We start from the raw sequence: 27,879 nt of genomic DNA on the forward strand, positions 1-27,879 counted from the left end.
CGATCAGTTCATTGTCAAACTTCTTTCGAACTCATGTCTTACAAAACGTAAAAGTAGCCTATATTTCTAGAAACTACTAATCACTTAAACTTATTACAAAATCGAGAAGCATTACGATATCATGTATAAACAAATGCAGATAAGCGACTTTCAGGCGAATACTGTGTAAACAATATTTTACTATTAGATCTTAAATGAAAATAATAATAAATATGGATCGCATAAGAGATAGCAAGAAACTGTATGTTAACCAAAAGTCTTCATTCAAAAATTCACAAGATGTACGAAGAAGAAACTTTTTTACTGCACTGAAAACAATAATATTTCCCGGTTGTGAAGCTATTGGTGTAAAATTACAACGTTAGGACAATTATTATATCGATACTATTTCTAATATCCATGCAACAGTTTGTTCGTTTAAATGTCTCTGATCGCGGATGAATCTATATAACTCTGTGGTACCTTTTGTTAGGGAGGAAATAGTTCCAGCTAAGGCGGAGTTGTGTCGTGTTTTCTTGTTTAGGAGCAAATAATCGTTTCTTTTTCGAAGTATGTATTTCAATGTATTGCGTTGTTATTATTTAAGAAACTGTATTTTATTCTGTCGCCAGTAGATATTTCGTTAATGTTGTAGCACTTCTCAACCGAATAATTCAATTTCAGATGCCGAATATAAAACTGCAAAGCTCTGATGGCGAAGTTTTTGAGGTTGACGTTGAAATAGCGAAGTGTTCAGTGACAATTAAAACCATGTTGGAAGATCTTGGTAAGTAGAAATAGTTACTTCGTCCATTAACGTACGGTGCTTCCCATACCAAAAATGTCCGCTTAACGTCATTGTGAACTTACCGACAGTATTAAGTAGTAATAATTGACAGAGGAAAAATCAATCCGTAACGCGTAGCAGTTAGTTATGAAATAGTTACAGTATCAGTGTAGAATGTTGTGAGTCGATGACAGATCAAGATAGCTATTGAGCGTCCTGCAAACTATAATGGCCTTGAATTGTGGCTTACTGCTTTAAACACGAGCTAGTGTCAAGTTCTTCACGCCCAGTATCAGTGTATTGTGGAATCCGGTTGTGCTTCAGTCTCGTGTTAAGCCAACATGTCCCTGGATGGCTCTAAATCACCTCTCGATTAATTGTAAGGGTGACGCTATACTGTGTGATCGGATTGCGCCACCCTGTATAACGTCATCCAATTAACATAAATCTCAGCGTTACAGTTTAATCTGTAGTCTTTATTGCTAATGCAAGCGTATTAAGTGTGCAATGGAAACGATCGGCGGAAGACTAATTCTTGCTAAATCGAAGGTTAGCACTGTCTTCTGCCTACGCCGTTATTTTGAATTGTAGTTACAGCGGTTTAGAAATTTGATGTAATCGATATTCGTGAATGTGGTATGATCTATGCATATACATTAAATTTATCGAGCTCTGTTCTTGATTTAAGAAAATGTTGACATAGAGCATTCCGTCGCGTAGTTCATTCGACGCTTTGATTCGGCTTCTCTTTTTTCCCCACCGTTATATTCCAATATACAGCACCGTAATTTGTGTGCTACAGACGCCTTTTTCTGTCATGGGGTTAGGACAAGAAAGAGGTTGCTATCTGGAGTTGAGACTACATCATTAGACCCATTCAGAATTAGGGTATGCCAGAGCTGAAAATGTTCCAGGTTATTAAGTTTCTTAAATATAATATTCATGTCAATTGTTAAATTAAAATAATAGCTATCAGTTCATTATATTAAGACATTTGGGAACCTTATTCCACGGTAATTAAGATACTGTTTGTTAGTATTGTCAAGATTGTAGTGAGACTGACTTGTCTCTGTGAGAATTTCTTTTGTGGCGACAATGTGTAAGAAGCTGATAATAGTTATGAAGTTTCCGTCGCAAGTTGAGTGTTTTCCTTCCGCTTTAGAGTAGCAGCAATACGGTAACAGAGCAAATCTGGCTCTAAACAAAATATAGGGCCTACATACTTCTTTTTTTTTTTTTTTAGGAAAGCTTCCACTGACAAATTTCTGATAGTACCTAAGCTACCATCTGCACTACTTGTCGCGTAGACAAATGGTATCCATGATTTGGTCAGAAGTGTATCAGCATTGTTGTAAACTTTGTAATATTACAAACTTTTAATTTGTTGCAAGATCTTGTGGGAAAGGCTGGTGGTGAAGGAAAATAATTCTTTTAATTTTTAAATGTTGATTGAGCCTCCTGATCCTGATTATTTGAGTGGTGTGGCTGCATAAGTTTGCAAACAAAGATTGAACAGAAGAGTGCCGGTACTTGTTTCACGTCGATGTGTAAAGTGGCAAAACTAATCTGTACTGCAGCCAGTGTTCTAGGTTCTGTTGGTTGATGTGGCATGTAAACCACAAGTAAATTATGCCAGTGTGGCAGTTAAGGCATTACGGTTGGGAGACAGTGGCTGTTATCGTTGAGTGATGGTTTTTCCTATTACTATTTTGAAGGAGAACTTCATCCAAAAGCCTAAATATTTCCAACATTATTGCTCTTTATGTCCATTGGCAATGCAGTGGCTCCTATGTGGTAACTAGTAATGTCATTTCCATATTGTTGTCCTATCCTGGACTTCTCCACTTTTTATTTTCTAAAAGTGTTTGTCTTAATGTTAGTACGTAGGGCAGGTTTCAATTAGTCAGTGAAAGTCTAGTTCAATACTATTAAAATACGCTGCCTCACCTGCAAGCCCAGCCACATAATTCGAGCATTAATGTTACTGTACAGGATGACAGGTGGAAACCAAATTGAGTTGGCTAATGTGGTGTGAGCTTACAGGAAGTAGCATACTAAATTAGAATTCAGGAATAAATTGCAGAGGCAGTGAAAGCTGTACATCATTACATGTCTTCTAGCATGCTGTTAATAACATAGCTATATTAAGCTGCAGCTGCTGCATTCACAATATACAACCTCAAGATTTCACTGCAGATGGAAAAATGTTAACTTCAGAGTTTTATTACATTAAAACTATATCTAATGGGCTGACTTAAAAATGTAACAGCTTTCATTTTGGTATAAGTGAAATACCTGGACTCCAACAGTGTAATTGGTGTAGGTATAATAGTTGATGTTTGGATTGTGGGTTTTGATAGCTAGCATAAAGCTGAAAATAGTAGCTGTTAAAATAAGACTCTAATAAAGCAGTGTCCTAAAATTTTGTTAATTTATGCAAACATTCTTTTCCCACAGAATAAAATTACAAATGTCGGGGTGTTTCAGTTATCTCAATGTGAAACTGGTACAGGAAAATTGAAGGAATGACGTGGAAACAGCACACATTAGCGTGGACTCCAGAGGGACTTGAGTAGGAAACCTTTGAGTGGAAAAGACATAAGTTTTTAAAGAAAATATGCAAAAATGAATTAAATGAAAAGCTGCAAGAGAAGTTACACTTGTTGAATCTTCTATTAGGAAAAATAAAGTTCATAAGAACTTCCTTGTGAAGAGTTGGGTAACCTTCCAACCCCAGACCAAAATACACTTAAAATCAGTTTTAAGACTCCAAATAAAAGGTTTTGTTCCTATGAAATTTTTTCAATATATTTAAGGCAAGTAAGAGTGAAGACAAAAGATGAAAGATCAATTCATCCAAAGGAAGTGTGCTGGGGATTTCCTTCCTCTTAAAAAGGACTGTATTTGTTGTGATAAATTACAGTATTTTACATTTTGATCTACCCATCTGGTCAAATGTCTCTTACCTACGCCCTTGGCAGCATTTAATGCGATAATTTTCTTAAATTGTGGATAATATAATTGCTTTAATATTGGACCTTATGTGAGATGGCTTTGGCTATGCACGCCAAAAGTAAATGGATTACATTTCCATTGTTTAAATTTTTTGTAATCTTGTTGCAGTTGTGGGTAGGCCTTAGTCATCAGAGTATTATTTTACTAAGTTTCCTAGTCCAGGGAAAGCTTTGCATGATAAATTGCAGTGATAGTCATTTTCCATTCGCACAACAAATTAATTAGTTCATAAATATTGTTGCATGCTGGACAATTGTAAGTAATTTTTAAAATGTGCAAATGTAAGTTAGTAATTCTTACGTGCTGCCTTTTGCACATTACAGTAATTAAGAAATGATTCAACAGAATAGTTGTCAAGACAGAACTTCAAGTTTTCGAATTTTGCTTTGCTGTCTCAGCCATATCACTGGGTATGTGATACAATGCAGGAAGTACAATTTTTGTGTGTGTGCTATAGAAAACCATGATGTAGAGTAATGAACATTTCTCCTTCTGGTATTTAAATAATGTATATCATTGTTCCTTTCGAACTGTGGCAGTTTACTTACAACAAACATCTTGAGGGGACAAATATAATGTGAAGCAGTAGTCAGATTGCTCAACTATTTAGTTATGTACAGAAAGATTGTGGGTGAGCACTACTTATTAGTCTCAAAGAATTTGTGACAAATTCTATTTCTTTAAAGATAGTCACCAGATAATCATTAAACATGACATTATTGAATGAGAATGTGCATAGTGTCAACATACTGATTTGTCTTCCGAAGAATTCCAATAATTGTGCAAATGTCTGAAGAACGAAGTTGTTTTAGGACATGGCTTCGCAAAAGTTTTTCCAGTTTACTTTCAAAAACATGGACACCTTATTTTATCCTCGTCATGATTGTACTACCACCCGAGTTAAATATAACTCGCAGGAAGTTTTTTCTTCGGGCCACATGATATAAATACAACTCGCGGACATTTTTCCATTTACAGCTCCATGGTGCAGTTGTAACTAGCAGGAACGTGCTGTGACTGTGTTGTAGTAGGTTATGACTCCAGTAACAAAGCATGTTCGTGGCGTACGGTTTTCAAGAGCTCAAGAGTAGTTACTGACATCTGAATTCGTGAGTTATATATAACTCACATGGCTCAGTCATATTAGACTTTACAGCTTTTCATTATTTATTTATTATTTGGTTTGGCATATTACTTACACAGTAGATGCAAATCGCACACAGTTTTATTACAATTCTTCCACTGTAATTGCAACAACAATGAAACTGAAATAATTTGGGTCATTCCACTTTTTCTCTTAAGACCTGTATGCATGGTGCTTTATGCAGTTAGTTTGCATTTCTTGACAGCTTGCTCTCGTCAGAATTCATTTTTTTCGTAGCACACTGTATACCTACGACTGGCTGCTCCCATGTTCAATCTGCAGGTAACGCGGAGGCTTTGGTGAGAGATGTCTCAGGCTCATCGGCATCTTCTGTATGGAGTAGTCTCAAGTCACTTCCTCTTTGAATTCTGTGATTGAGATCTTGTCAGTAAATCACATGAGCATTTACCAGTGTTGACCCTGTCAACAATTAAGTTGCAAGCTTCCTGTACCATTTCACACCCCGCCTTAGACAGTGCGAGTAAGACCTCATTTGGTCAGATCTATAAAAGACTTTGATTATAGTCAGTTATCATTGCTGGTTTTTTATTTGTGCCCTTCCTGGTTTGAACTTCTGCTGCTTCTTCTCCATGGACATTACTCAGCATCAGAACATCCCTCTTATCTTTCCATTTCAGTACTACTACGCCTCTGGTACTTTCCTTCACTTTGTTCCCCCTTCCTCAGTTTTGCCTCTACATCGTCTTCTGGATTCAGTTTCCTGTATGATCTTAGAGTACCAACTAAATGTGTTGATTGTTCAAGAAGCTGGTGTGCTAGATGAACACTTGTGTAAAAATTGTCTGTATATAAGAGTCTGCCCTCATTTAGTAATCTACTTGTAAGCTTCATAACCACAGAAGTGGCAAGAGGAAAACCAGGATTTGCATTCTTCCCACAGTAAACTTTCATATTCCAGGTGTAACAACTGTTAAGACAAAATTTGAACAATTTAATTCCGAATTTATGGCGCTTATTCTCTTTATACTGAATGAAACTGTCTTCCTCAAAATGGCTCAAGTGTTTCGTCAATGCAAACTTTTCTCCGGCACAACTGCACTTTGAAATATCTGCAGTAATTTCGTGATAAGAGGTTGAATTTTGAATAAGCGGTTTCACAGCGGGCACTTTTTATCTGAAAAACGCCACATACATAAAAGCAGTTCAAAGTAATTGCGTGACATAACATTTTTTGCATTGTTGTAATAGAGCATATTTTTTGACCAATAATTTGGAATCGTCAGTTTTACATTTAGTGACATCCACGAGAAAAATTCTAAAAATTGTTAAATTTCGGTATTGCTGACATAAGTCCACTTTTTAGACATGAATTAAGTTACTGAATGACTTTCTAAAAAAATTTTTGGATACAAATTAGTTTGAGTCACATATTCTAAAATTTCATCAGTTACAAAATATTTGAAGAAATCGTGTGGTGTCTTGCCTTTGAGAGTTAGTGCAACAGAAGCATTGACACCAGAACTGGAATGAAGAAATGTAAAGTTTTCACATTTTTTTACCTGTAACTGGCCCCCAGACAATCCCATTGGAATTTGTTCTGAGTGTGTTATCTTAATCTTTCTGTTATTACACATACTGGACACGACTGGAACAGGGAAGGGAGGTAATAACAGTGGCACGTAAAGTGCCCTCCGCCACACACCATTGGGTGGCTTGCGGAGTATCAATGTAGATGCAGATGTACTTCAATTGAACTTGAGTCAACTGCAGTAGTTATGGTACTAGCACGGTTAGAGGTGCTTTGCTGCCTGGTTCTTGCAGTGAAGTCTGATTCTTTGACTGAATGTGGACATAGAACTCTTCTTCCTACCATCACTGATCTGATTCCAACATCAGAACGTCCTGTTTCACTTCCGGTCTCCTCTGGTAAAAATTCATCTGAGCCATCACCAAATAGACACAGAATCTTCATCACTTATGTCCATAACTTCATCTAATTGCTGTACATACCTTTGTTCATCTTCATAACTTCTGAGACATTTTCTTCTGCCACAATATCACGTTGTTATGGAGCAAACAACACTGAATAAAGACCATAGCAACAATGCAGGAAATCAATAATGCAACTGTACACAAATAATGCTGTGGAATGAAAAACTGACAGCAGTACAAGCCTAAAATTATTAGCGACATAGCAAATGACAAACCTGGTACCTTTACTCTAGGGCCATATGATTCATATGTAACTTGCACAAAAAATTTAAAAAGGTACTAAAGTGCCACATTTTCACTTTATTTGCACTTGACAAGTTTACTTGGAGTAAAGTAAAGCAGGATATTGAAAAAAAAGTAAGTGGCCCCAAGGGGTCGGTAACCCAAATAGACTATGCCAATCAATGTGTTAACATGCAAAAGAGGAAATTTTTTAAATGGAGAATGAGATCTTTAACAGGAAGAAAGTTGATGATACCTCGAATAATGTTGTTTACATTCAAATCATAGGCAACAGCAATTGGTCATCCTCTCCTTGGAGATTTTATTTGGCAAATCTAGATTTGGCTAGTGCCTAGCCATTATCAATGCATATTCTAGTAGGCTACATCAGTCCCCTGTTCTTGCTTCAACAAGTCCGAACAAGGAGGCACTGACGTACTAGAACATGCATTGATACTGTGAAATGGTGCATTGATAATGGATACGCATTAGCTGAAATGTTGATTTGCCAAATAAAACCTGCAAGAAAAGGGCAACTGAGTGCTGTGGTCCATCATTTATTTGAAAGTCCTCTCATACTTGTTACTGCACTCATGTTCCTAATGGAAGGTAACCTGACATTGTTTGCAATTTCTTCTGTTCTGTGTATGCTTTATTACTAGTGTTATCTGCAAAAAGAACTAATTATGCTTGTATATTGGGCCGATGGTGGTTTACATATTAGAAACAATAGGGACATAACATTGAGCTTTGAGGAACCTCATGATTTTCACTTGGCCTATATAGGTTGAATTGCTAAGTAAATTTTCCTGTCATTTTGTTGATACATATCATAATCCGCTGGTTGTCTGTATCATAACTCTCGTGAAACCTAGTTATGTGTAGAATACTGAGATTTGCAAAATCAAATGCCTTTGATAAGTTGCAGAAAATACAAACTGGCACTATTTTATTTAATGGTTGTGGTATAGCAACTCTTCTGAAACAATTGAAGTTTGACATACTGCTGTGATTTTTGTTCAGAACTGTGCCTTTATGCTTCCCATTATGTTTAAGAAATGACTATTAAATATTTGCTATCTGACTAATCATTTAGGGTACTTCCATTCAGTTTGGTAGTGATATTAGCCTGTTCTATGGATAGTTGCCCTGCCTCGTATCACCCACATTTCCATTTTCGTTTTACAATATACTTTAATCCTAGTGATTCTTGGTTTTTTACGTGGCTGTTTAATGTTCTGAGTAGCTTACATGACTTATTTTTAAATAAGTTGAATTTTGTGTTAGTGTTTGGTTCAATATAATTTCACCTCAGTCATCTCTTGTAAATTGTCCTTAAAAGGGAATGCCCCCATGGAACTACTACTCCTCCACCTTCTCATCAGATTTACTGATACGAGGGTCCGGTAGACAGTCCGTCAAAAACTGAAAGCAGATAAAGCATGAAAACAGGAATAAAGTGTACTGAACTGTGAAGGAAAAAAAGCAAAAGTAGTTTGCCTTGTTAGGAACATTTGTCTTTGAATCATTATTCTGATATGTGTTGAGGATTACTGTAAGGAACTGTTATTTATCCTAACTGTCCATCATGGTCAGACAGAGCATGTCACTTAATTGTTTTTTCTTTGAGCTTCCCTAAAGAAAACATCAATTTGGGTCATGTTGTTTGTTTGCACCTGATAGTTACTAAAGTCAATTTGTAGGATCCAATTGTTTACAGGTGATGCTCATATGAGCACTGGATCTCTTGCCTTTTCAGAGTTCTGTAAAGTATGTTTCTGATCCCTGTGTAATATTATGCTGACTGTTTTCACAACTCCAGTTGCAATTTTTAACAGGAATGGATGAAGATGATGAAGAAGTTGTTCCTCTGCCAAATGTGAACTCTGCAATTTTGAAAAAAGTGATTCAGTGGGCTACTTACCATAAGGATGACCCTCCTCCACCAGAAGATGATGAAAATAAGGAAAAGAGAACAGATGATATCAGTTCATGGGATGCAGATTTCTTGAAAGTTGATCAAGGAACACTGTTTGAATTGATACTGGTACGTATACTGTCTACTGGCACATATTCCTGCGAACTGTTGCAGTGTATTAGTGGTCATGTTACTGCTTGTAATGAAACAGTGGAAATCACAGGTTGGAATGTCAGCAATCTAAAGAAAAGATCGATCTGTTTACCACAGAGATTGCATATTAAGTTGCAGGCACAACCAGCAGCTACACATCGGCAGCCATACCCTAGTCAGAAAAGACACACTGTGTGCATATGGGGGCATGAACAGAATTTCCAGTAGCTCAAACTAGTATCTTCTGGTCTGTGTGTTGCCTTTGCTGGTTAAGGCTGTTGTTGAAAACTTATTAGTGTCTTGAAACTTCCTGGCAGATTAAAACTGTGTGCCGGACTGAGACTTGAACTCGGGACCTTTGCCTTTACCGGGCAAGTGGTAGAGTACGTGCTCGTGAAAGGCAGAGGTCACGAGTTAGTCTCGCTCCGGCCCACAGTTTTAATCTGCCAGGAAGTTTCATATCTGCAGCACACTCCGCTGCAGAGTGAAAATCTCATTCTGGTAATTAGTGTCTTGTCTGTCTGCAATTTAACATGTCATCTTTACAGTATGTAGCGGTCTTTTTACCTTGGATTGTTCTTGGTAACGGATTACCTGGACTAGTCACTGACAAATTCCAGCACACAGGCTGTGGGATGTTAAACCATCTTCCACTTTCTATTGTGGTTTGGTTGGGGGGGGGGGGGGGGTGAAGGATGCAGGTAGCTGAGTGGGGACTTGGGCAGCAATCAGTGTGTGCATGTTAAATAAATGTAAATTGACCTGATGTAATAACACACTTAGTTATCAACTCACTTCCTTGTTACGTGCAATGGTTATAATTGATTACTTAAGTTGGAAAGAATAAAGGGCTCATTCCATACCAAGTGGCCCAGGAAAAAAATAATTGGTTGCTTGACCTTACCAGAAAATTCCATAGTTGCTCAGTGAATTTCCTAATGTTAAATGGGCTAAAACGTTTTAAAAAAGTTGTTTATCATTTAGAAACAATGGCCATTTTTGTTTCAGGCAACAAGCATTATTTCATATTTACAAGTACGTGTGGTTTCTTAAATTATTTGATAATGGGTTGTCTTGGACCTTCCAAATGAGAAGCATTTAGTTCACCATACCCTAAACTATAAAGTATAACCATGATCTCCTAGCTGAATATGCTCCTTAGTATATTTTTAATAGCTCAAAGTTGTTGGTTGCAAATTGAAAAATCAGTTTTTGAACAGTAATTTTTCAGAGGATTAATTTCTGAGCCTTAATACTTTGTGCTTGTATATTACATGCTACAGGTAATTTTTAGAGTATAAGAGGTGAGCTTATGCTTAAAAATACAAGAATAAGATTCTTGTATTTTTCATTCCTTGGCATGCAACATCTTCATCAAGGGAACAGATATGGATCTGAAGATTACTCTGAAAATACATTTTATGTCAAACTTAAGTATGATTTTCAACTTGGAGATTAAATTGTATGTTGGGAAACAATTACAAAAGAGTCAAAATACACTTCTTAATATCTGCACTGTCTATACTAATGGAATAAAGTACATAAATTTAATTTCATATGTAAATTATGTGATTGATTATTTGTTTTAACAATCATCTGCAGAAAGTTTCAGCAGGGTAGCAGACAGCATCTGCAAGTATGCACGACAGGCTCACAGACAAGCCTGTCAGTCTTCCCCCCCCCCCCCCCACCCCCCCCCCCCCCTCCCCTCCCTCCCTTACCACCAACTTGTTAACTTGCTCAGTTGAAGGTGAGCTCTTGAAGTGTGCAGTTAAATAAGTCTGTTTTTCATTTTTATTATTAATTAAGCTTGCTGTAAGTGTAATTGTTTCCTAAAGACATTAATTAATGATCGGTGAAGAAGAAAGTTTTACTTCAGAGTTAACTCACAGGTTAAGCTTGACAGTACCATGAAATAAAGAACTTAAAGAAACTTCATCTGTTTCTGGCTCTCAGTATTCCTGGAACTGTTTTTTAAAAAAACATGAGCAGCCTATACCAAAAGGCCTGAGAGAAATAATGTTTGATCAGTGTGAAAAGATAATCCTTTTATCAATATAATACCAGGAAAGTCGTTCTGTCAAACATGTTTTTCTAAGGTATTTGCCATTAACAGAGAAATGGGTGGTTATAGTTCAGATAAGAATTTGACTTACCAAAAAACTATAAAATGTGGATTTAGTTCATGAAATCCTGGGTGTATTGGAAAACCAAGTGAAGAAGAGACCTTTTACAGTTATTGCAAATATTGAAACTGGCAACTACTGTCAGAATTTGGAACTTTCATTTCAAAAGAAAAGGTGATACAAACCACATAGTTCTAAAAATTTTCCACCCAAATATGATTTGATAGAAAAGTTGAAAATGAAACATTGTGTGTCAAAGAGGATCAAGTTATCAGTTTACTATCAGATCTTGGAGTCAAGCAAAATTAGTGATGAATTTAATGTCTGAATATAAATTAACAAGGCAGTTGGTAAAAGAAGTGCTATCTGTATTTAAAAAAAATGAAGTGTCTCTAACTTCATTAAATGAAAAACACTCGAAAAAGTTATTAGGCTGTTATCTGCATAACATTTGATGCCTGGCAAAAGGATTGTTCCAGCGAAATAAAATAGTAATAAGGTCCAGAGACAAAAAGATTAATATTGTGTGGCTTAAATGAACTATTAACAGACTTAGAAAATTCAAATATTAAAATTGGAAGGTTGAATTTTCATGAGTTGAGACCAAAATGGTGTATTGTTGCAGGGGTATTTGGCACCCACAATGTTTACATTTATATCATCAGAATATTATTTTGAAAATAAAAAGGGATCCTATCTCAGTTGACTGTAAACCTTTCGGAAGTTTGGGTCTACAATATTGACAGTTCCAGTTGCATGATCACGGGGAAAATGTCAGAACTGTCCAGGCAAACTAACTTTACTTCCAATGTTTGAGTAATCTGAAGACGATGATTTGACGCCTTATAGTATAGAATACAAATAATGGATGACACAAATGTTAATCACATAACCAGAAGAAGAATTTTGTGAGCTGTTGGTAGCTAACTGTGAAAACCTGAAAATGCATAATTTTATTGCCAAAGCACAGGGTAAATTTTTGAAAGCTGAAAACCAAACCTTGGCAGTTGATAAATGCTTAATTCTTGCTGACTATCCTGAAAACTGTTTGTTCAAGGTGAAGTAAAAGAGCACCATTGGGTAAACACAGGCCATAGTCAGACAATGGAAAATCCAGGGTGGAATGTCTAAATGTTTTGAGGAAAATTGCTACTCACAATATAGCGGAGATGCTGAGTCGCAGATAGACAAAACTGATAATTGAAGCTTTTGGCCATTGTCTTCGTCAAAACGCACACGCACACATACCCACACACAAAGCTGCAGTCTCGGGCAGTCTAAGGTTTGTTTCCTGATACTGCAGTTGAGTGCGAGTTTGCATGCATCCGTGTGTGTGTCTATTGTTGACGAAGGCTTTAATGGCCGATAGCGCTGTCTTTTTTGCTGTGCGTATCTGCGACTCCATACCTCCGCTGTATGGCGAGTAGAAACTTTCCTTCTGACAATATTGTTACTATAATAGTCACAGTTTGGCATAGGTGACTGACCACCTTGAACACAATGCTATGGCAGTACATGCTTTTCAACTGCAATTAACTACATAAAACTGCACTACCCTTCCATAAACTGATAAAACTTCTGTGATGCTGTGAGCCAAAACAAACCAAAAGATGTGGACTTCATACAGAGTGCCACTTACTTAAATCATGCCATGGAAACAATGCATGTGATGGTGTTTGGAATACAACCAAGTAAGCTGTCTGCGGCGAACCTATGACATCCAGATCTTGACATCTTGAAATCTTTAAATTCTGTAAAGAACACCTAAAAGGAATTACCGACATGTTTAAAAAATAGAGGAAATAGAAGTACTTTCTGCTGGTGTCTTTGAGGAAGGATTCAATATTTGTTACAGATTAGAGGTACCTGACGTTACATTGTTTCATACCTCAGCCACACAGCTTGCTCAAGTGTAAGTTCACATGAACCTCCCTGATAGTTAATTTCATCAGTGTGTATAACTTGTACCACTCGGACATCAAAATGAGGACATAGTGGCTTGTGTGTACTGTGAACAATGGTGGATTCTGAAGTTAACATTCTTTGTCAAAACAGATGTGCATGTTAAATTTTCCACCCACCTGGACCAAGGACCTAATTTTTAAAAAATTGAAAAGGATCCTGTCTGGATGCATGTTGGTGTGCTGAAGCAGTCTTCCCTGGAATTTCCAGCTGCATCTGGATGAACTTATAATGCAATACCCAGACTGAGTGAAGAAACTTGTGTTCCATGAGCTACATAATAAAAGCAAACAAGATAATGTAATATGTTAGCACATATTAACTCGTCTTGGTAATTTTTTTACTTCCCATCAAATTTCAAACATTAAATTCATGCTGAAGTTTGATATCAGAAAGGTCTATAAAGTATGTAGATTTTTGTTTTCCTAACAAAGATATTGCAGGCCAAAGAATGAAAAAATTCGAAAACTATTTTTAAAATAGTGTATGTGTAAGCTTATCACCATTCATACTATACAAAAAGTAAATACTTTTCACTAATATATTGTTAATGGCTCAATCAGCTATGTGATCATGGTTATAATTTATAGTCTACTTTGTGGAACTAAATGCTTATCATTTGGAAGATATGAGGCAACCCCCTACAGAATAATGTAAAAAAAAAAAAAACACACACTTGTAAATGCAAAAAATGCTTGTGGTCTGAAACAAATTGGTCTAAGCTTTCAAATGACTTACAAAAATTTTTCTCTGGGGTGATTGAGAAACCAGTCCTGGACTGTTGGGTATGGAATAACCCCAACGTAATTTTGCATTTAAATTAAAAAAGGTTGTATTTTAGCTTTTCATGCATTGCTGTGTAATTACAAAGGACAGCTCATCTCGACCAGATATTTTAGTAGTAGACCTTCTGTTGTGTAGGTTTGGACAGCTAGTTCTTGAGTAGCCGCCAATTTTGTAATATTTACCATATAATTTGTGTAGAATTTATTTTGTGTATAACTAATTTGCTATAAATTCTTGGTGTTGAAAACTGATTTTGGATGTTCATAAATGTTACTTCTGCCATATTAGACTTCCTCATGAAACAAAGAAATATTGATAACATGCATTTTTTTTGATGCACTTTTTAAATATTCAAAAACAACACACTTCTGGGGAAATAATGCTTACTGCCTTATTAAAGAACTGTGAACTAAACTAGGAACAGTTGCTGGTTTTGAAGATAACTTAATTTTGACTGTTAGTTTATGCCATCCCCCCCCCCCCCCCCCCTCCCCGCCCCCCCCTCCCTTGTTCAGCTCTTTTATCCTTACTGTAAAGTGTGTACAGTGCTGGATAGTAATAATGCATTAATTTTTTTAACTTGTCTAGGCAGCAAATTATCTCGACATAAAGGGTTTGCTTGATGTCACATGCAAGACTGTTGCTAACATGATAAAGGGCAAAACTCCGGAGGAGATACGCAAAACCTTCAACATAAAGAATGATTTTACTGCTAGCGAAGAAGAACAAGTCCGCAAAGAAAATGAGTGGTGTGAGGAGAAGTAAAAAGATTGCTCAAGTCACTTAAAATTTTATTTGAATTTATGTATACACAATTGTAATCTCCATCTTCTCCCTTCTGTTAATTGTACCTAATCATATGCTTCTGATTGTCCAACCACATAAACTTCGTGCATACATTTATTGTTAATGACATAGTGTATCTTAACACAGATGTGCTGCCAAGTCATCATATAAAACTGATGATGCAAATGTATAAAGCAAATTAGAAAAGGCTTTGGCAGTTGTACATTTAAGTACACTTACGCAAATCCAGGGTTTTTTCCTCTTTATTTTGGTTATTGCAAAATAAAAGTTCCTTTAAGTGTATGACCTCAGTATTTATTGTCAGTTGTAAAACATATGTGAAGTAGATTAGAGAGAAATCTGTTATAGACTGCATTTTAATAAAACCTTACATAAAACCAACTCTGCATTTTCTTTGGTACTTGGTGTGAGCAAATTTTATTTTAAATGTAATAACCAGGACAGTGCATCTGGACTTACTTGCCACAGTTTAATTTAAACTGAAAAGTATAGTTCAATAGTTGATCTTAGAAAGTTTGTGTAGACTAAGCTTGTCATAATTTAATGATCTGTTTTAATCAGGTTGCTCTCTCGAAAAGAAATTCCAACATCTTCAAACTTACCTGAGAATATTACTAAGGGTTGTGTAATAGAAGCACATTAAAGGCAAGTTTGTGTATTTAGCTCTAAGGAAATCTTCAGTTTACTTGCTACATGTTTGTCGTAGTGAAGGGAGGTTCTATTGTGGATATAAAACTTCTATGTGGTGTATTCTGTGTGTTTTGTTTACTATTTATTAATGTATACTATTGACATATTAAAATAAACCATTGTGGTGAGAGAATGTAAGTGAAATTTATGTGAAATAAATTTCTTCCTTTAAAACTGTGTTTAGTAATTAAAAAAAAATGCATGTACTGCATAAAAATGTATTAAATACATGCATGTTGATTTGATGTATTCTGGTTTGTATTCTGTGAATTTGCAGTGGCTTACAAATTTTGGGTTTCATAAAATATCTAGAATGAAAGTGCTTTTGCCAAGTCTCCAAAATTGAGTTATACTGATAACTTCCATAGTTAGCATAGTGAAAACACTGATGCATATAATGAAATCTGGATTTCTTTAGTCTAATTCTTCATTTGTGGGGTGACAGTTACACTAGAAACATTTTGGTCTCACTGCGGAACACTGCCCAATTCATTCTTGTAAATTGGTGGTGGAAAAGTCTAATCAAAATTCAATTCTTAAATAGTGAATTATTGATACACAAATAGAAGAGCAATGTCTAGATTAAATCATAAAATGTCATTGGGGAAAAAATCCCTACAATGTTAATACTGGCATGCTTTTAACTAAGCATATTGATTTCCATTAATTTGGCCTGCTAGAAATGACAATACTTTATCTTTTTGTTGGAAGTTTCTTCTACTTTAAGCAAATCCAGATCTATGCTTTTAAACATGTCAAAAGTAAATTCACCCCCCCCCCCCCCCCCCCTATGGTGCAAAATATAGCCTTAGAGAAACATATGATCTATTGTACGGCAAAGAACTTCATGATGGTGGCTGACAATTGCACAGGTAATTGCTTCCCACTTTCATGATGGCAGTGCATTATTACTGTACATTTGTTTTATTGAACTTAACCATTTTCAATCCTTAAGTGAAAACTAAAATTGTGGTCGAAGCTTAACCAGTGGAAAAATTGAGAGCATCTATTAATTTAAAGGGGTGTTTGCATTTTTAAATCCATTCCCCCCACCCTCCACCCCACCCCTTTTCCTGCAAATAATTGTTTGAAGCCAGCTACAGATAGGACATTTGGGAAGTGTGGAAATGTCGTAGTTGGGATTTGATGTGAAGGAAATAGCTGTTGCAAGTACACCTTATAAGAAGTGACTAGTATAGTGTGCCAAAATCCCAAAGGTGGCAATGTTTGTTTAGGGGTGTGCCCTGTTCAAATGCCTGGACTATCTGAAGGAATACATGGGTGGAGTTAATAAATTTGATCAGTACTTCTTTGTATAGTTGTTTGGAAATTGTGAAGATGGTAATTTCATTAAATCTATTGTCAGTGGCTACATTTTATATCAGAAAATATTAACACAAAAGATACTAGCAATTTCAAATTTGTATGTACTCTTTTAGTTGAGTAAGAGCACCGATAAACTGAGTGTTCTATATGTACATACATACGTACATACATACACCACCACCACCACCACCACCACCACTGCTGCTGAATTCAAATATCAACTAATTAGCACACTTCTGGGATCAATAATTGTAGGGAAAACCAGATTACATGCCAAAAAGTTCTGGAACCCAAAAAAAAAAATGCAGAGCTCTTTCTGAGGAGGTACTGGAAAATGTTAATTTTATGAATGTTGGCCATTGCTTTCCAAAAGGGAGCAGATGACACTGCATATTGCAATACTGAAACATGCGCAACAGTAAACTACTTTGTGTGATGAATGGCAGCATGTTGTAAATGTAGAAAAATATGATTAAATGTAGATCAGTAGGGGAAAAAGTCTTGTAATGTTTGAACACAGTACTAGTGGTGTGCCGATTCAATAACCTATATTATTTAGCTACACTGTGGCAAAGCATTATGAAATCGTATGAGTGTAAAAGGACAATGGTAGGTAAGGTGAATGATTGACTTTCGTTTATTGGGAGAGTTTTAGGAAAGTGAGTCTACAAAGCAGGCCACATATAGAATACTTCTGACCCAGTCTTTATAACTAATGGTGCTTGGGATATCTACCAGGTCAGATTAAAGGAAGACGCTTGAAGCTATACAAAGGCATGCTGCTAAGATTCAATCAGTGCAGGAATACAGGGACCCTTACAGGTGTCTTGCCCCAGGAAATTTGCTAAATTTTAGATGGAAAAATAGGGAGTTTTAAGCATTTAAGTCATATGATCAACATTAGAACCCTGAAAACTGGACTCTTTGGTAAATCTACACTCTGGGAAACTCAACAAGCCTGACAGCTTTTGGCTTTGGAAAAAAAAGGAAACAAAACATAAATACACACGGTAATTTTGTAGAAAGCTAATTTAATTTACAGCAGTAATCATACTAATAGACTATTACAGAGCAGTGAATATATAGCTCGGAAAAGACTGAAATTATGTTTACATAAATCCTAAACTATCATTAAAAGAATAAAACGTAAAATATTGCTGTTGCACAATTATAACAGTTCAATTAATAAGTGAAATAGCTAATTTAAGCTTACTTTGAATAAGGCTCAGGGTTCATTAAATAAAAACAATATCTCAAAGTTAATGCTTTAATACAGTATGACTAATACTTTGTCGAAAACTATGTAAACAGTATATTTTAATTGGGTCTTACACCCTAAAAATATTTGAGTATTTGAAAATAACTAATATAGTACTATAGTAATGCACTACTAAACTAGTAATATTTCAAAACTGAAAATTAACATTATGTATGTATTTAATTCTCTATTTTATAAATATTTTTAATATTGCTCTAAATGCCATTATTAGGGCTAGAGTGTCTTTAGAAAGATGCAAATGTCGACGGTCTGTCTGAATTACTGAATATGAAATCGTTGATGACTGGTCGGATATCCAATTCATCCGAAACATCTCTGTGGTCATGGAGAACAGCCAAGTTGTTCAATTGCTTCCGTCCCATTGTTGATTGGAGATATGACGTCTGGCGTCTAATGGCACTAAATGACCGTTCTGCTGTTGCTGTTATGATTGGAACTACTTGGAGAAGCTTAATGCACTTCACTACTTCGCAAAACATTTCTTCAACTGCAGGCTCTTGTGTAATGTACTTTCTTACATCACACATTTTTTTACGACCAGTTGTTTTTTATTAGCGATATCAGCTAACATATTAAAGTGTAAGTGCAGTCTCTCAATGTCTTAATTCATTTTTGAAAACTTGTTGATTTTTCCAAATTTGTTTCACCTCTATTTACTAAAAGCAAGCACTCTTGTTCAACTGGAGTGACCTGTGTGAGTCCAGTTGAAGCAAATTGCTCAGTAATGCAAGAGTGCACCATTTCACAAACTTCAATGTAAATAGCTTTGTAGTATTCCTTTGGGGTTTTGAAAGTTCACGGTGAGCTGGCTTCCTTGTTTTCATACTTATTTAGTATACTTCGATTCCGAAGAAGCGAAGGATCATCAACTTGTGGATGTTTTTCTTTTAAACACAATTCCCAAAAGTGTTCAAAATTATCACGCCAGCCATTCAATATACAAATCAAGCCCTCACATATTTTTTCCAGATCAGCAACACTTAGATGAGGGCATTTAATGTTTTCATCGACATCCTCTACTGGGTTCATTGCATGGCAATAAAGACATAAAAAAAAGTAAGTCTTGAATTCTAACATTGACTCAAGGTAGCCTGCACATTTCTAACCTGCCTCTGTTTTGTTCGCCGCAGAAAATGTTTCATAAACTTCTTCAAAGTTTTTCAATGTTCTCAAGATATTAGAAGCTCACATAGTCCATCGAGTTGGGCAAAAGGGTTGTAGACCAGCTTGATCGTTGGCTCTCTCACAGCGTATGGTTCTGAAAAGTCCCGTCCTTTTGTTGGATTTCCTTAGTATTTATTAAGTCCTTGGCTAAAGCTGTAATATCCGTCATAGACGTAAGGTGGTGAGACTGTCTACAACTGGCAAGTTTAAACTGTGAGCAGTGCAGTGCACATAACGTGCTTTTGGTTGTATATCCAAAACTTTTTAGTCCTTTGAACTTAAAATCTTATATTCGAGGCACCACTGTCCTCTTTAAGTTATCCATTGACAAATCAAGACGAGCAAAAATGTCTTTTAAAATACTAATCAGAGTTTGCGATACAGTGTGGGGGTCTCGTATAAGCCAATAAAGTCATTGATGATTAAGGAGTCATCAACAGTACGAATACAAAATGACACTTGTTCGTGAATCAAAGAATCACCATGTTTTGGCAACCATAATAGAAAAATGTTCAGTCTTCTTGATTGAAGCCAACACCTCTCTCAACACAGACTTTCCTAGTAGAACCGTGATCTTGTTTTGAATATAGTGGGACGTCCACTTTTACCCTGAATGCCCTAAACAATCTTTAAACTCAGGTATGTCATTCTTTCGGAGTTCCAACAATTGGAAAAAAAATTGAGTTTACATCTTTGTGCCCTCTAATTGATAGTCCTTATCGACATAGAAATTGCACGATAGTAAAAATTGCCTCAAGAGCTAAATGGCCTTTCTTCATATCACTATCTAACTGTTCATTCAATTGGTAGGCCACAGTTTGGTTAGTGATAGAATTTAGTTTCAGAACACCTTCTTTATGCGTAAGTGCATTTTCATGAAGACGGAATTTTTCCAAAGCCCTTTTCAAGTTAGAAAACCTACAGAAGCAAATGCATCTTTTTTTTTTTTTTTTTTTTTTTTTTTTTTTTTTTTTTTTTTTTTTTTTTTTTTTTTTTTTTTTTTTGAAGAAAATTGTGATAAATTTTTAGCATCTGCCACTTCGCAGGTTTTGCAAAAAAAAGTTTTTCGGTAGATGCTTGATATTCTAGCCGTGTGTATTTGATCAACCAAGACTTCTGAAATGATCTTCCCTTACTGGATTGTCCAGGTTTCGGCTGTGAACAGTTCTTGCCTGAAGACGACGAAGCAATTGGCGACACAGTAATTGTTGGAGGTTGACTTAACAATATCAACAACTTCCAAGTGTGCCTTTTTGGTAACAAATTTATTCATTGCAAACTTAATTCACAGTACATTAAGAGACTAAAGTAAATGAAGAAAATATAGTCATGTAAAATAGTCCACTAGACACTAAAGTCGGAACACTAAACATATCTGCAGCATGCACTGAGTGAGACTATTCACACTGAATGAATCGGACAGCAGGGTGGGCTTTATATAGCCACGGCGTCATTTATCCTGTTGGTCCTTTTTGGTACTTGTCTACTAACTTGAGTGATATTGTAAAACAGGCCACACGAGTGATTTGTTTGCAATCTCCTGATAGCACTTCCCCAGTATTCTACCAATAAAATGAAGTCTTCCACCTGCTTTACCCATGACTGACCTATGTGGTCATCCCGTTTCATATCCCTATAAATTGTTACATGCAGGTACTTGTATGAGTTGGCTGATTCCAAAAATGAGTCATTGATATTATAGTCATAAACTACTATTTTTTTCATTTTGTGAAGTGCAAAATTTTACATTTTTGAACATTAAAGCAAAATGCCAATCTTTGCACCACTTTTAAATCACTTCATATTTATGCAGCTTCTTTCAGGTAGTACTTCACTATAACTGCATCACCTGCAAAAAGGGTTGGTTACTATTGTCTGCAAGGTCTTTAATATATATCAGCAGCAAGGGTCCCAACACACTTACCTGGGGGGGGATGCACTCTGACCATAACTCTCTATCCAAGATAACATACTGTGTCCTCCCTACCAGTCTTCAATCCAGTCACTAATTTCACTTGATACAACGTATGGCTTCACTTTTGACAATAAGCATAGTTTTGGTACAGTCAAATGCTTTTCGGAACTGCATTGATACAGAGCCTACATGTCATGTGAGAAAAGTGAGGTGGGTTTCACATTACCAATGCTTGTGGAATTTATGCTGGTTGTTACGAATGAGACCATTTTGTTCAAGGTACATCATTATGTGTGAGCTCAAAACATGGTCTAAGATTCTACAACAAATTGATGTCAATGATATTGTGCAGTAGTTTTTTTTTGATTACTTCTACTGTCATCGTAGATGGGTGTGACCTGTGCTTTCTTCCAACTACTGGGTGTTTTTTTGTTCAAGGGATCTATAATGATTACAGTATGGAAGCTGATAAGGATTACATTAGAGCCTGGAGCTTTGTTCAGTTTTAACACTCTCAGCTGTTTCTTAACATCAGTGACAGAAATACTTATTTCACTCATTTTATCACTAGAGTGAGGGTTAAAAAATGGGGCAATTCTCTTTGTTTTCCTTTGTAAAGGAACATTTAAAAATGGAATGAAGCATTTCGGCTTTTGCTTTGCTACTGTCAAATTCAGTTCCTGTCTCTTGTATTACAGACTGGACACTAACTTTGGTGTCCCTAACCGACTTCACATATGACCAAAATATCTTTCAGTTTTGTGAAATATTATTTGACAATATTCTGCTATGGTAGTCATGAAGGCATCACATGTTACTCTCTTGATGGCCAAACACATTTCACTCAGCATCTCTATCTATACCCTACACTTTGTTTTACACCTACTATGCAGTAATCTGTTTCTTTCGAAGTTTCTTTTACAGTTCCTGTATACCATGGAGGATGCTTCCTGTTACAAACTGTTCTACTGGATACATATCTGTCCAGTTATGGTCAACTATTCTTTTGAACTTCAGCTGGAGTTCCTCTACATGCTCCTGCTCTGTGCTGAAACTTTAAAGTTCTTCATTGAGAGATGACATTAACATAGTTCGCTGTATGCGTATATCTTCCTGCTTGTTTTAGTTAACTTTTGTACTTTGGTATTCATTGTTGCCTCAGCAGTGACATGATCATTAATACCAATTTTGATGTGGACATCCTCAAGGAGGTCAGGTCTGTTTGTTGCCAGTAGATCCAATGTATTCCCATCATGAGTGGGGTTTCAAACATATCTGTTCAAGCCAGTTTCAGGAGAAGGCATCTAGTAATGCTTCACAGGATGCCTTATCACACCCACTACTAACAAAGCTGTACTTTTCTCAATTGATTGTTGAGTCTCCACTGATGATTATAATATGATTTGAGAACTTAAGTACAAGCAAACTGAGGTTGTCATTGAAATTTTTGGTTACATCAGAGATGAGTGGTTGGTGGTAGGATCCAGTTGTCTTTGTATGACCACCCCTGATACTGAGTCTTGCCCAGACCGTATCACAAGCAGCTTCAATTTCCACCTTGGTGGACATGAGTTTTGGTCTACTGTGATGAATAAACTACCTCCATTTCCCACTAGCCTATCCTTTTGATATACACTTAGTTTTCCCAAAAATCTCACTATCAATTTCAGGTTTCAAACAGGTCCATTGCTTTTCAAGAAAGCTCTGGCTCTTTGTTACAAATGTTTTGGCAACCAAACACTAGGATTTTACTGCTCAGGAAAGCATTTGTTTTGGTATTACACTGATATGTCTGGGTTTACTACAGCTATCATTATCTGGACTGAGTGGAGAGTCATCTAATCTAAAAAGATCTTGTGTGGACCCCTTACCATCAGCTATCTGACTAGCTGCCTCTGATGTGTAATGCACACCTGACCCCATTTGGGGGCCCTACAGTTCTCAATCCTATGGTACAAGTTCAGTAACTAGCAGCAGCCTAGCTTGTCACAGGTTTGAAGTCCCTGGTTCAGTCCTTCTACTAGACTCAGAACCAAGGGGCCGCGATCAGTTCTGGGGACAACATTACAAATTGTGAGCTTTGCTGAAACTCCGTGCACGAGGCTGGTCTTCTCAACCTTCACTGCCAGTCACTGAAATGATCAAAGTATGACCGTGGATTCCAGATGATAGGCATCATTTGTTCCAACGTGTGCCAAAATCTGCAGTTGATTGCACCCTGTTTCCTCAATGACTGCTGAAATAGCCTCTTAAACATGTTTAATGAGGCTGACAGGCATACATAATGAGTGCACCTTGTGTCTTTTCTGGCCCTTGTTGCCATTTCCTTAAGGGGTACTACCATTTGTTGTATGTTTGACTGCCGACGATTAATAGTCACCCACCTTTTTCCATTTGCATCCTCTTGGCACTGGAAAAAAGTTTTCCCAAAACTGGCTCGTTTGCAGTTTGAGTGAGAGGCAGCAACTCAAATTTGTTGGTTAGGTGGATTGGTATAACGGTCCTCCCTGGTCTCAATCCACCCTGTGCAGGATGTCTTGTTCTACCATTGAAGTGCCATTTGTGGTCAAGTGGACAAGTAACGACAGATCTCATACTTTCTGCAGAGGAGACAGGGTTCCAGGAGAGGACAGTACTTGATGTACCTTTGGTACTGGTACTACAGCTGCTTACGAATGTTGACCAACTCATTCCATGTTCGAGAACAGCATTCACAGTGGGGCTGCATTCTAGTTGGTGAAATGTATTACAGGACAGTGAACAAATAACGATCTTTTAATCTGTTGAGCAAAAACGTACTAATTCCCTATAAGAAATGGAGCACTTACACTAACTTAACTGTTCACTTCCTGTTTAGAACTACGAACATGGAATAAGTTGATTACCTCCAACTTTACACATTTAGAATGTGAGTGGTTCAAATCATGTAAATCCAATTTTTCTACAGCTACAAATTTCATCGAAACTGACAAAATTTTTATAGTAGCTTTCAGTTCTAAGTTCATCGACAGGTCCAGTATTTTCTGCCATAACAGTTATTTTGTCTGGTTCTACTTCAGATTGCTCTACGTGAACTGTTAACATTCACCAACCCAACAATTTCTATTCCTTGATAAAGTAAACAGTGTTTCCACTGTCCAATAACACTCCTGGTGGCTGGGCTCCATCTTGTTTATTTTGAGGCTAGAGCTGCTGCTCTGTGGATCTGAGCATTGCCTGTACCTTCTTCAACATTTCACAGGTCGTCTGCCTGATCACAAAGGTTGTGTCCTTCCTCCTTCTATAACAATTACTAAACAGAAGGTACAAAGTTGTGACATTGTTCATAATTATGTATGGGAGACGGTATGATTCAGAAGTCTTGTCCCAAAAAAATTTGGACCGTCACATTATATACTCCTTTAACACTCTACGTATTTTCATATAGTTTTCATCTTCATTGAGGATATATTTATTAAGTTTCTTCTGGTTACTGTATGGATAACACTTGGGCTCTTTTACTGATTTTTGTGGGTAAAATAACAATTCTAATTTCTTTCAGTATTCATCTTTTGTATTGTTCTATTAGTCTTGTAAAAAGGCATTCCACCACTTACTATAATCCCATATTACATTTCTGTATCTAGTAGTAAGAAAATTCATTGCATGGAATAGTCTTTGGAAAGTTACTATGGCTATCCCATTTTCATTATCAGCTTCCTACCAGATAACTGAACTTGTGAGCAAATGCATTGCACTTCACTTACAAGCATTAAAACAAGTCCCCTGTTGATGTGCAAATACATCCATTTAGGAACTTTATCATGGCAATCTTCTTGCACGGTCTAAGGTGCCTGGCACAGTTTGCGCAGCTCCCCCCGTCGAAGGTTCGAGTCCTCCCTCAGGCAAAGGTGCGTGTATTGTCCTTAGCGTAGTTAGATTAAGTAGTGTGTAAGCCTAGGGACTGATTACTTCAGCAGGTTGGTCCCATAGGAACTTCCCACAAATTTCCAAATGGCAATCTTCTCCTATGATCAACTTGTAAGCAAAAGTATAATTAATTGTTGGAGCCATTTGACACGAAAGACTCACTGCTTACCATTCTTAAACGAAATACAAACTGGAGCCAGGAATGTCTCTTATCCATTGCTGCTACAACTGTCAGGCCCAATTTCTTTGTTTGTGATTGCGCCATATTATAGCAGGATTTTCACTTGTTTACCAACCACTGTTGCGACAGGGCATGTTTCATTGTACAGTACCCTCTTCTTTTCTAGTCCACAATGACACACTTTTATCTACTTTTAGAATCATTCATAATGATCAGATTGCCACTTACAGAAATTTTACTTTGCCTTACAGAAATTAGACAATTTTGCTCCTACAATAATTCGCACTAAACAGTCACTGCCTAACTTAAATTCTCCTGCTGAAAATTATGTTCCTCCAGGTGCCTGTGACCTGGATCACAGAATATTGTGAAGTGTTAGAATTACAATTGTAATTCTAAAAGGGATTAGATTCAGATCCTGAAGGAGTAGCTGCTATTCCTAAGCAGCATCCCATATGAGCAAACCTTCTATTTCTTTTCCTGTAGTTGCTCATACTTTAAGTATTTGGGCTACGCATGGCTCTGTTTAAAAGAATAGCTCGATGTTGTCATAGGGTTGAGCCACGCATATCTGCTTTCGTGGCTTGCAAATAATAACATTTAGCTGTAATCCTGCAGTCAAAATAGTCTATGCATTGGCTAGAATTGTGAGTTAACAAAAACAAAATAAAATTAAGTGCATAATTTAAGAAAAAGGGTTCCATTCTAACATCGTAAAAAATAAATGGGAAGTGGTTCTACAATAATCAATCAAAATACAGATAGAAAATACCCTTATGAAATGCAGTAAAGTTACGTTGAGGGCGTTACGATAATGGTAGCAAATTCCCCAAACTAAATAGTCATCAAAGACTCACAAAAACTAGTTCTATTTGATGATTGCAATACATGAAAGATTTACCAGTTCAAAATACACTCCTGGAAATTGAAATAAGAACACCGTGAATTCATTGTCCCAGGAAGGGGAAACTTTATTGACACATTCCTGGGGTCAGATACATCACATGATCACACTGACAGACCCACAGGCACATAGACACAGGCAACAGAGCATGCACAATGTCGGCACTAGTACAGTGTATATCCACCTTTCGCAGCAATGCAGGCTGCTATTCTCCCATGGAGACGATTGTAGGGGTGCTGGATGTAGTCCTGTGGAACGGCTTGCCATGCCGTTTCCACCTGGCGCCTCAGTTGGACCAGCGTTCGTGCTGGACGTGCAGACCGCGTGAGACGACGCTTCATCCAGTCCCAAACATGCTCAATGGGGGACAGATCCGGAGATCTTGCTGGCCAGGGTAGTTGACTTACACCTTCTAGAGCACGTTGGGTGGCACGGGATACATGCGGACGTGCATTGTCCTGTTGGAACAGCAAGTTCCCTTGCCGGTCTAGGAATGGTAGAACGATGGGTTCGATGACGGTTTGGATGTACCGTGCACTATTCAGTGTCCCCTCGACGATCACCAGTGGTGTACGGCCAGTGTAGGAGATCGCTCCCCACACCATGATGCCGGGTGTTGGCCCTGTGTGCCTCGGTCGTATGCAGTCCTGATTGTGGCGCTCACCTGCACGGCGCCAAACACGCATACGACCATCATTGGCACCAAGTAGGAAGCGACTCTCATCGCTGAAGACGACACGTCTCCATTCGTCCCTCCATTCACGCCTGTCGTGACACCACTGGAGGTGGGCTGCACGATGTTGGGGCGTGAGCGGAAGACGGCCTAACGGTGTGTGGGACCGTAGCCCAGCTTCATGGAGACGGTTGCGAATGGTCCTCGCCGATACCCCAGGAGCAACAGTGTCCCTAATTTGCTGGGAAATGGCAGTGCGGTCCCCTACGGCACTGCGTAGGATCCTACGGTCTTGGCGTGCGACGCTGCGGTCCGGTCCCAGGTCGACGGGCACGTGCACCTTCCACCGACCACTGGCGACAACATCGATGTACTGTGGAGACCTCACGCCCCACGTGTTGAGCAATTCGGCGGTACGTCCACCCGGCCTCCCTCATGCCCACTATACGCCCTCGCTCAAAGTCCGTCAACTGCACATACGGTTCACGTCCACGCTGTCGCGGCATGCTACCAGTGTTAAAGACTGCGATGGAGCTCCGTATGCCACGGCAAACTGGCTGACACTGACGGCGGCGGTGCACAAATGCTGCGCAGCTAGCGTCATTCGACGGCCAACACCGCGGTTCCTGGTGTGTCCGCTGTGCCGTGCGTGTGATCATTGCTTGTACAGCCCTCTTGCAGTGTCCGGAGCAAGTATGGTGGGTCTGACACACCGGTGTCAATGTGTTCTTTTTTCCATTTCCAGGAGTGTAGTTCAGAGTTTATGACAATACACAAATTACCCCATGCGGTACAAAGAACAGTAACTCATACTCTTTTTCTATGTGCAGTTCTGTATTGCAAGTAGAAAAAGGTAGTCCTACTCTGGAGTACATTCAGACCTCTCGAATAATAAAGTCCCTTCAGAAGTAGGACAGCAGCCCATTCACTGCCAAGAATCAAACACCTCCACAATCAAATCGCACTCGTTACCACAGGTAGGTCTG

At 37.6% G+C, this 27,879-nt stretch overlaps 1 protein-coding gene across 1 annotated transcript; it reads left to right on the forward strand.

The window, feature by feature from the left end:
- The first annotated feature begins 412 nt into the window (after positions 1 to 412).
- LOC124789540 (S-phase kinase-associated protein 1) lies at positions 413 to 15,716 on the forward strand. The gene is made up of 4 exons (XM_047256936.1): positions 413 to 549; positions 664 to 766; positions 8,939 to 9,147; positions 14,634 to 15,716. The coding sequence occupies exons 2-4, from the start codon at positions 664 to 666 to the stop codon at positions 14,808 to 14,810; spliced, it is 489 nt and encodes a 162-aa protein (XP_047112892.1). The 5' UTR covers positions 413 to 549; the 3' UTR covers positions 14,811 to 15,716.
- The last annotated feature ends 12,163 nt before the right edge of the window (positions 15,717 to 27,879 follow it).

This window comes from Schistocerca piceifrons, chromosome 3, assembly GCF_021461385.2.
Source record: "Schistocerca piceifrons isolate TAMUIC-IGC-003096 chromosome 3, iqSchPice1.1, whole genome shotgun sequence".
NCBI lineage: Eukaryota > Metazoa > Arthropoda > Insecta > Orthoptera > Acrididae > Schistocerca > Schistocerca piceifrons.

Coding starts and splice junctions, on each gene's coding strand:
- LOC124789540 (XM_047256936.1), top strand. CDS start 664: ATGCCGAATATAAAACTGCAAAGCTCTGATGGCGAAGTTTTTGAGGTT. Junction 767..8,938: donor AACCATGTTGGAAGATCTTG/GTAAGTAGAAAT, acceptor AATTTTTAACAG/GAATGGATGAAGATGATGAA. Junction 9,148..14,633: donor CACTGTTTGAATTGATACTG/GTACGTATACTG, acceptor TAACTTGTCTAG/GCAGCAAATTATCTCGACAT.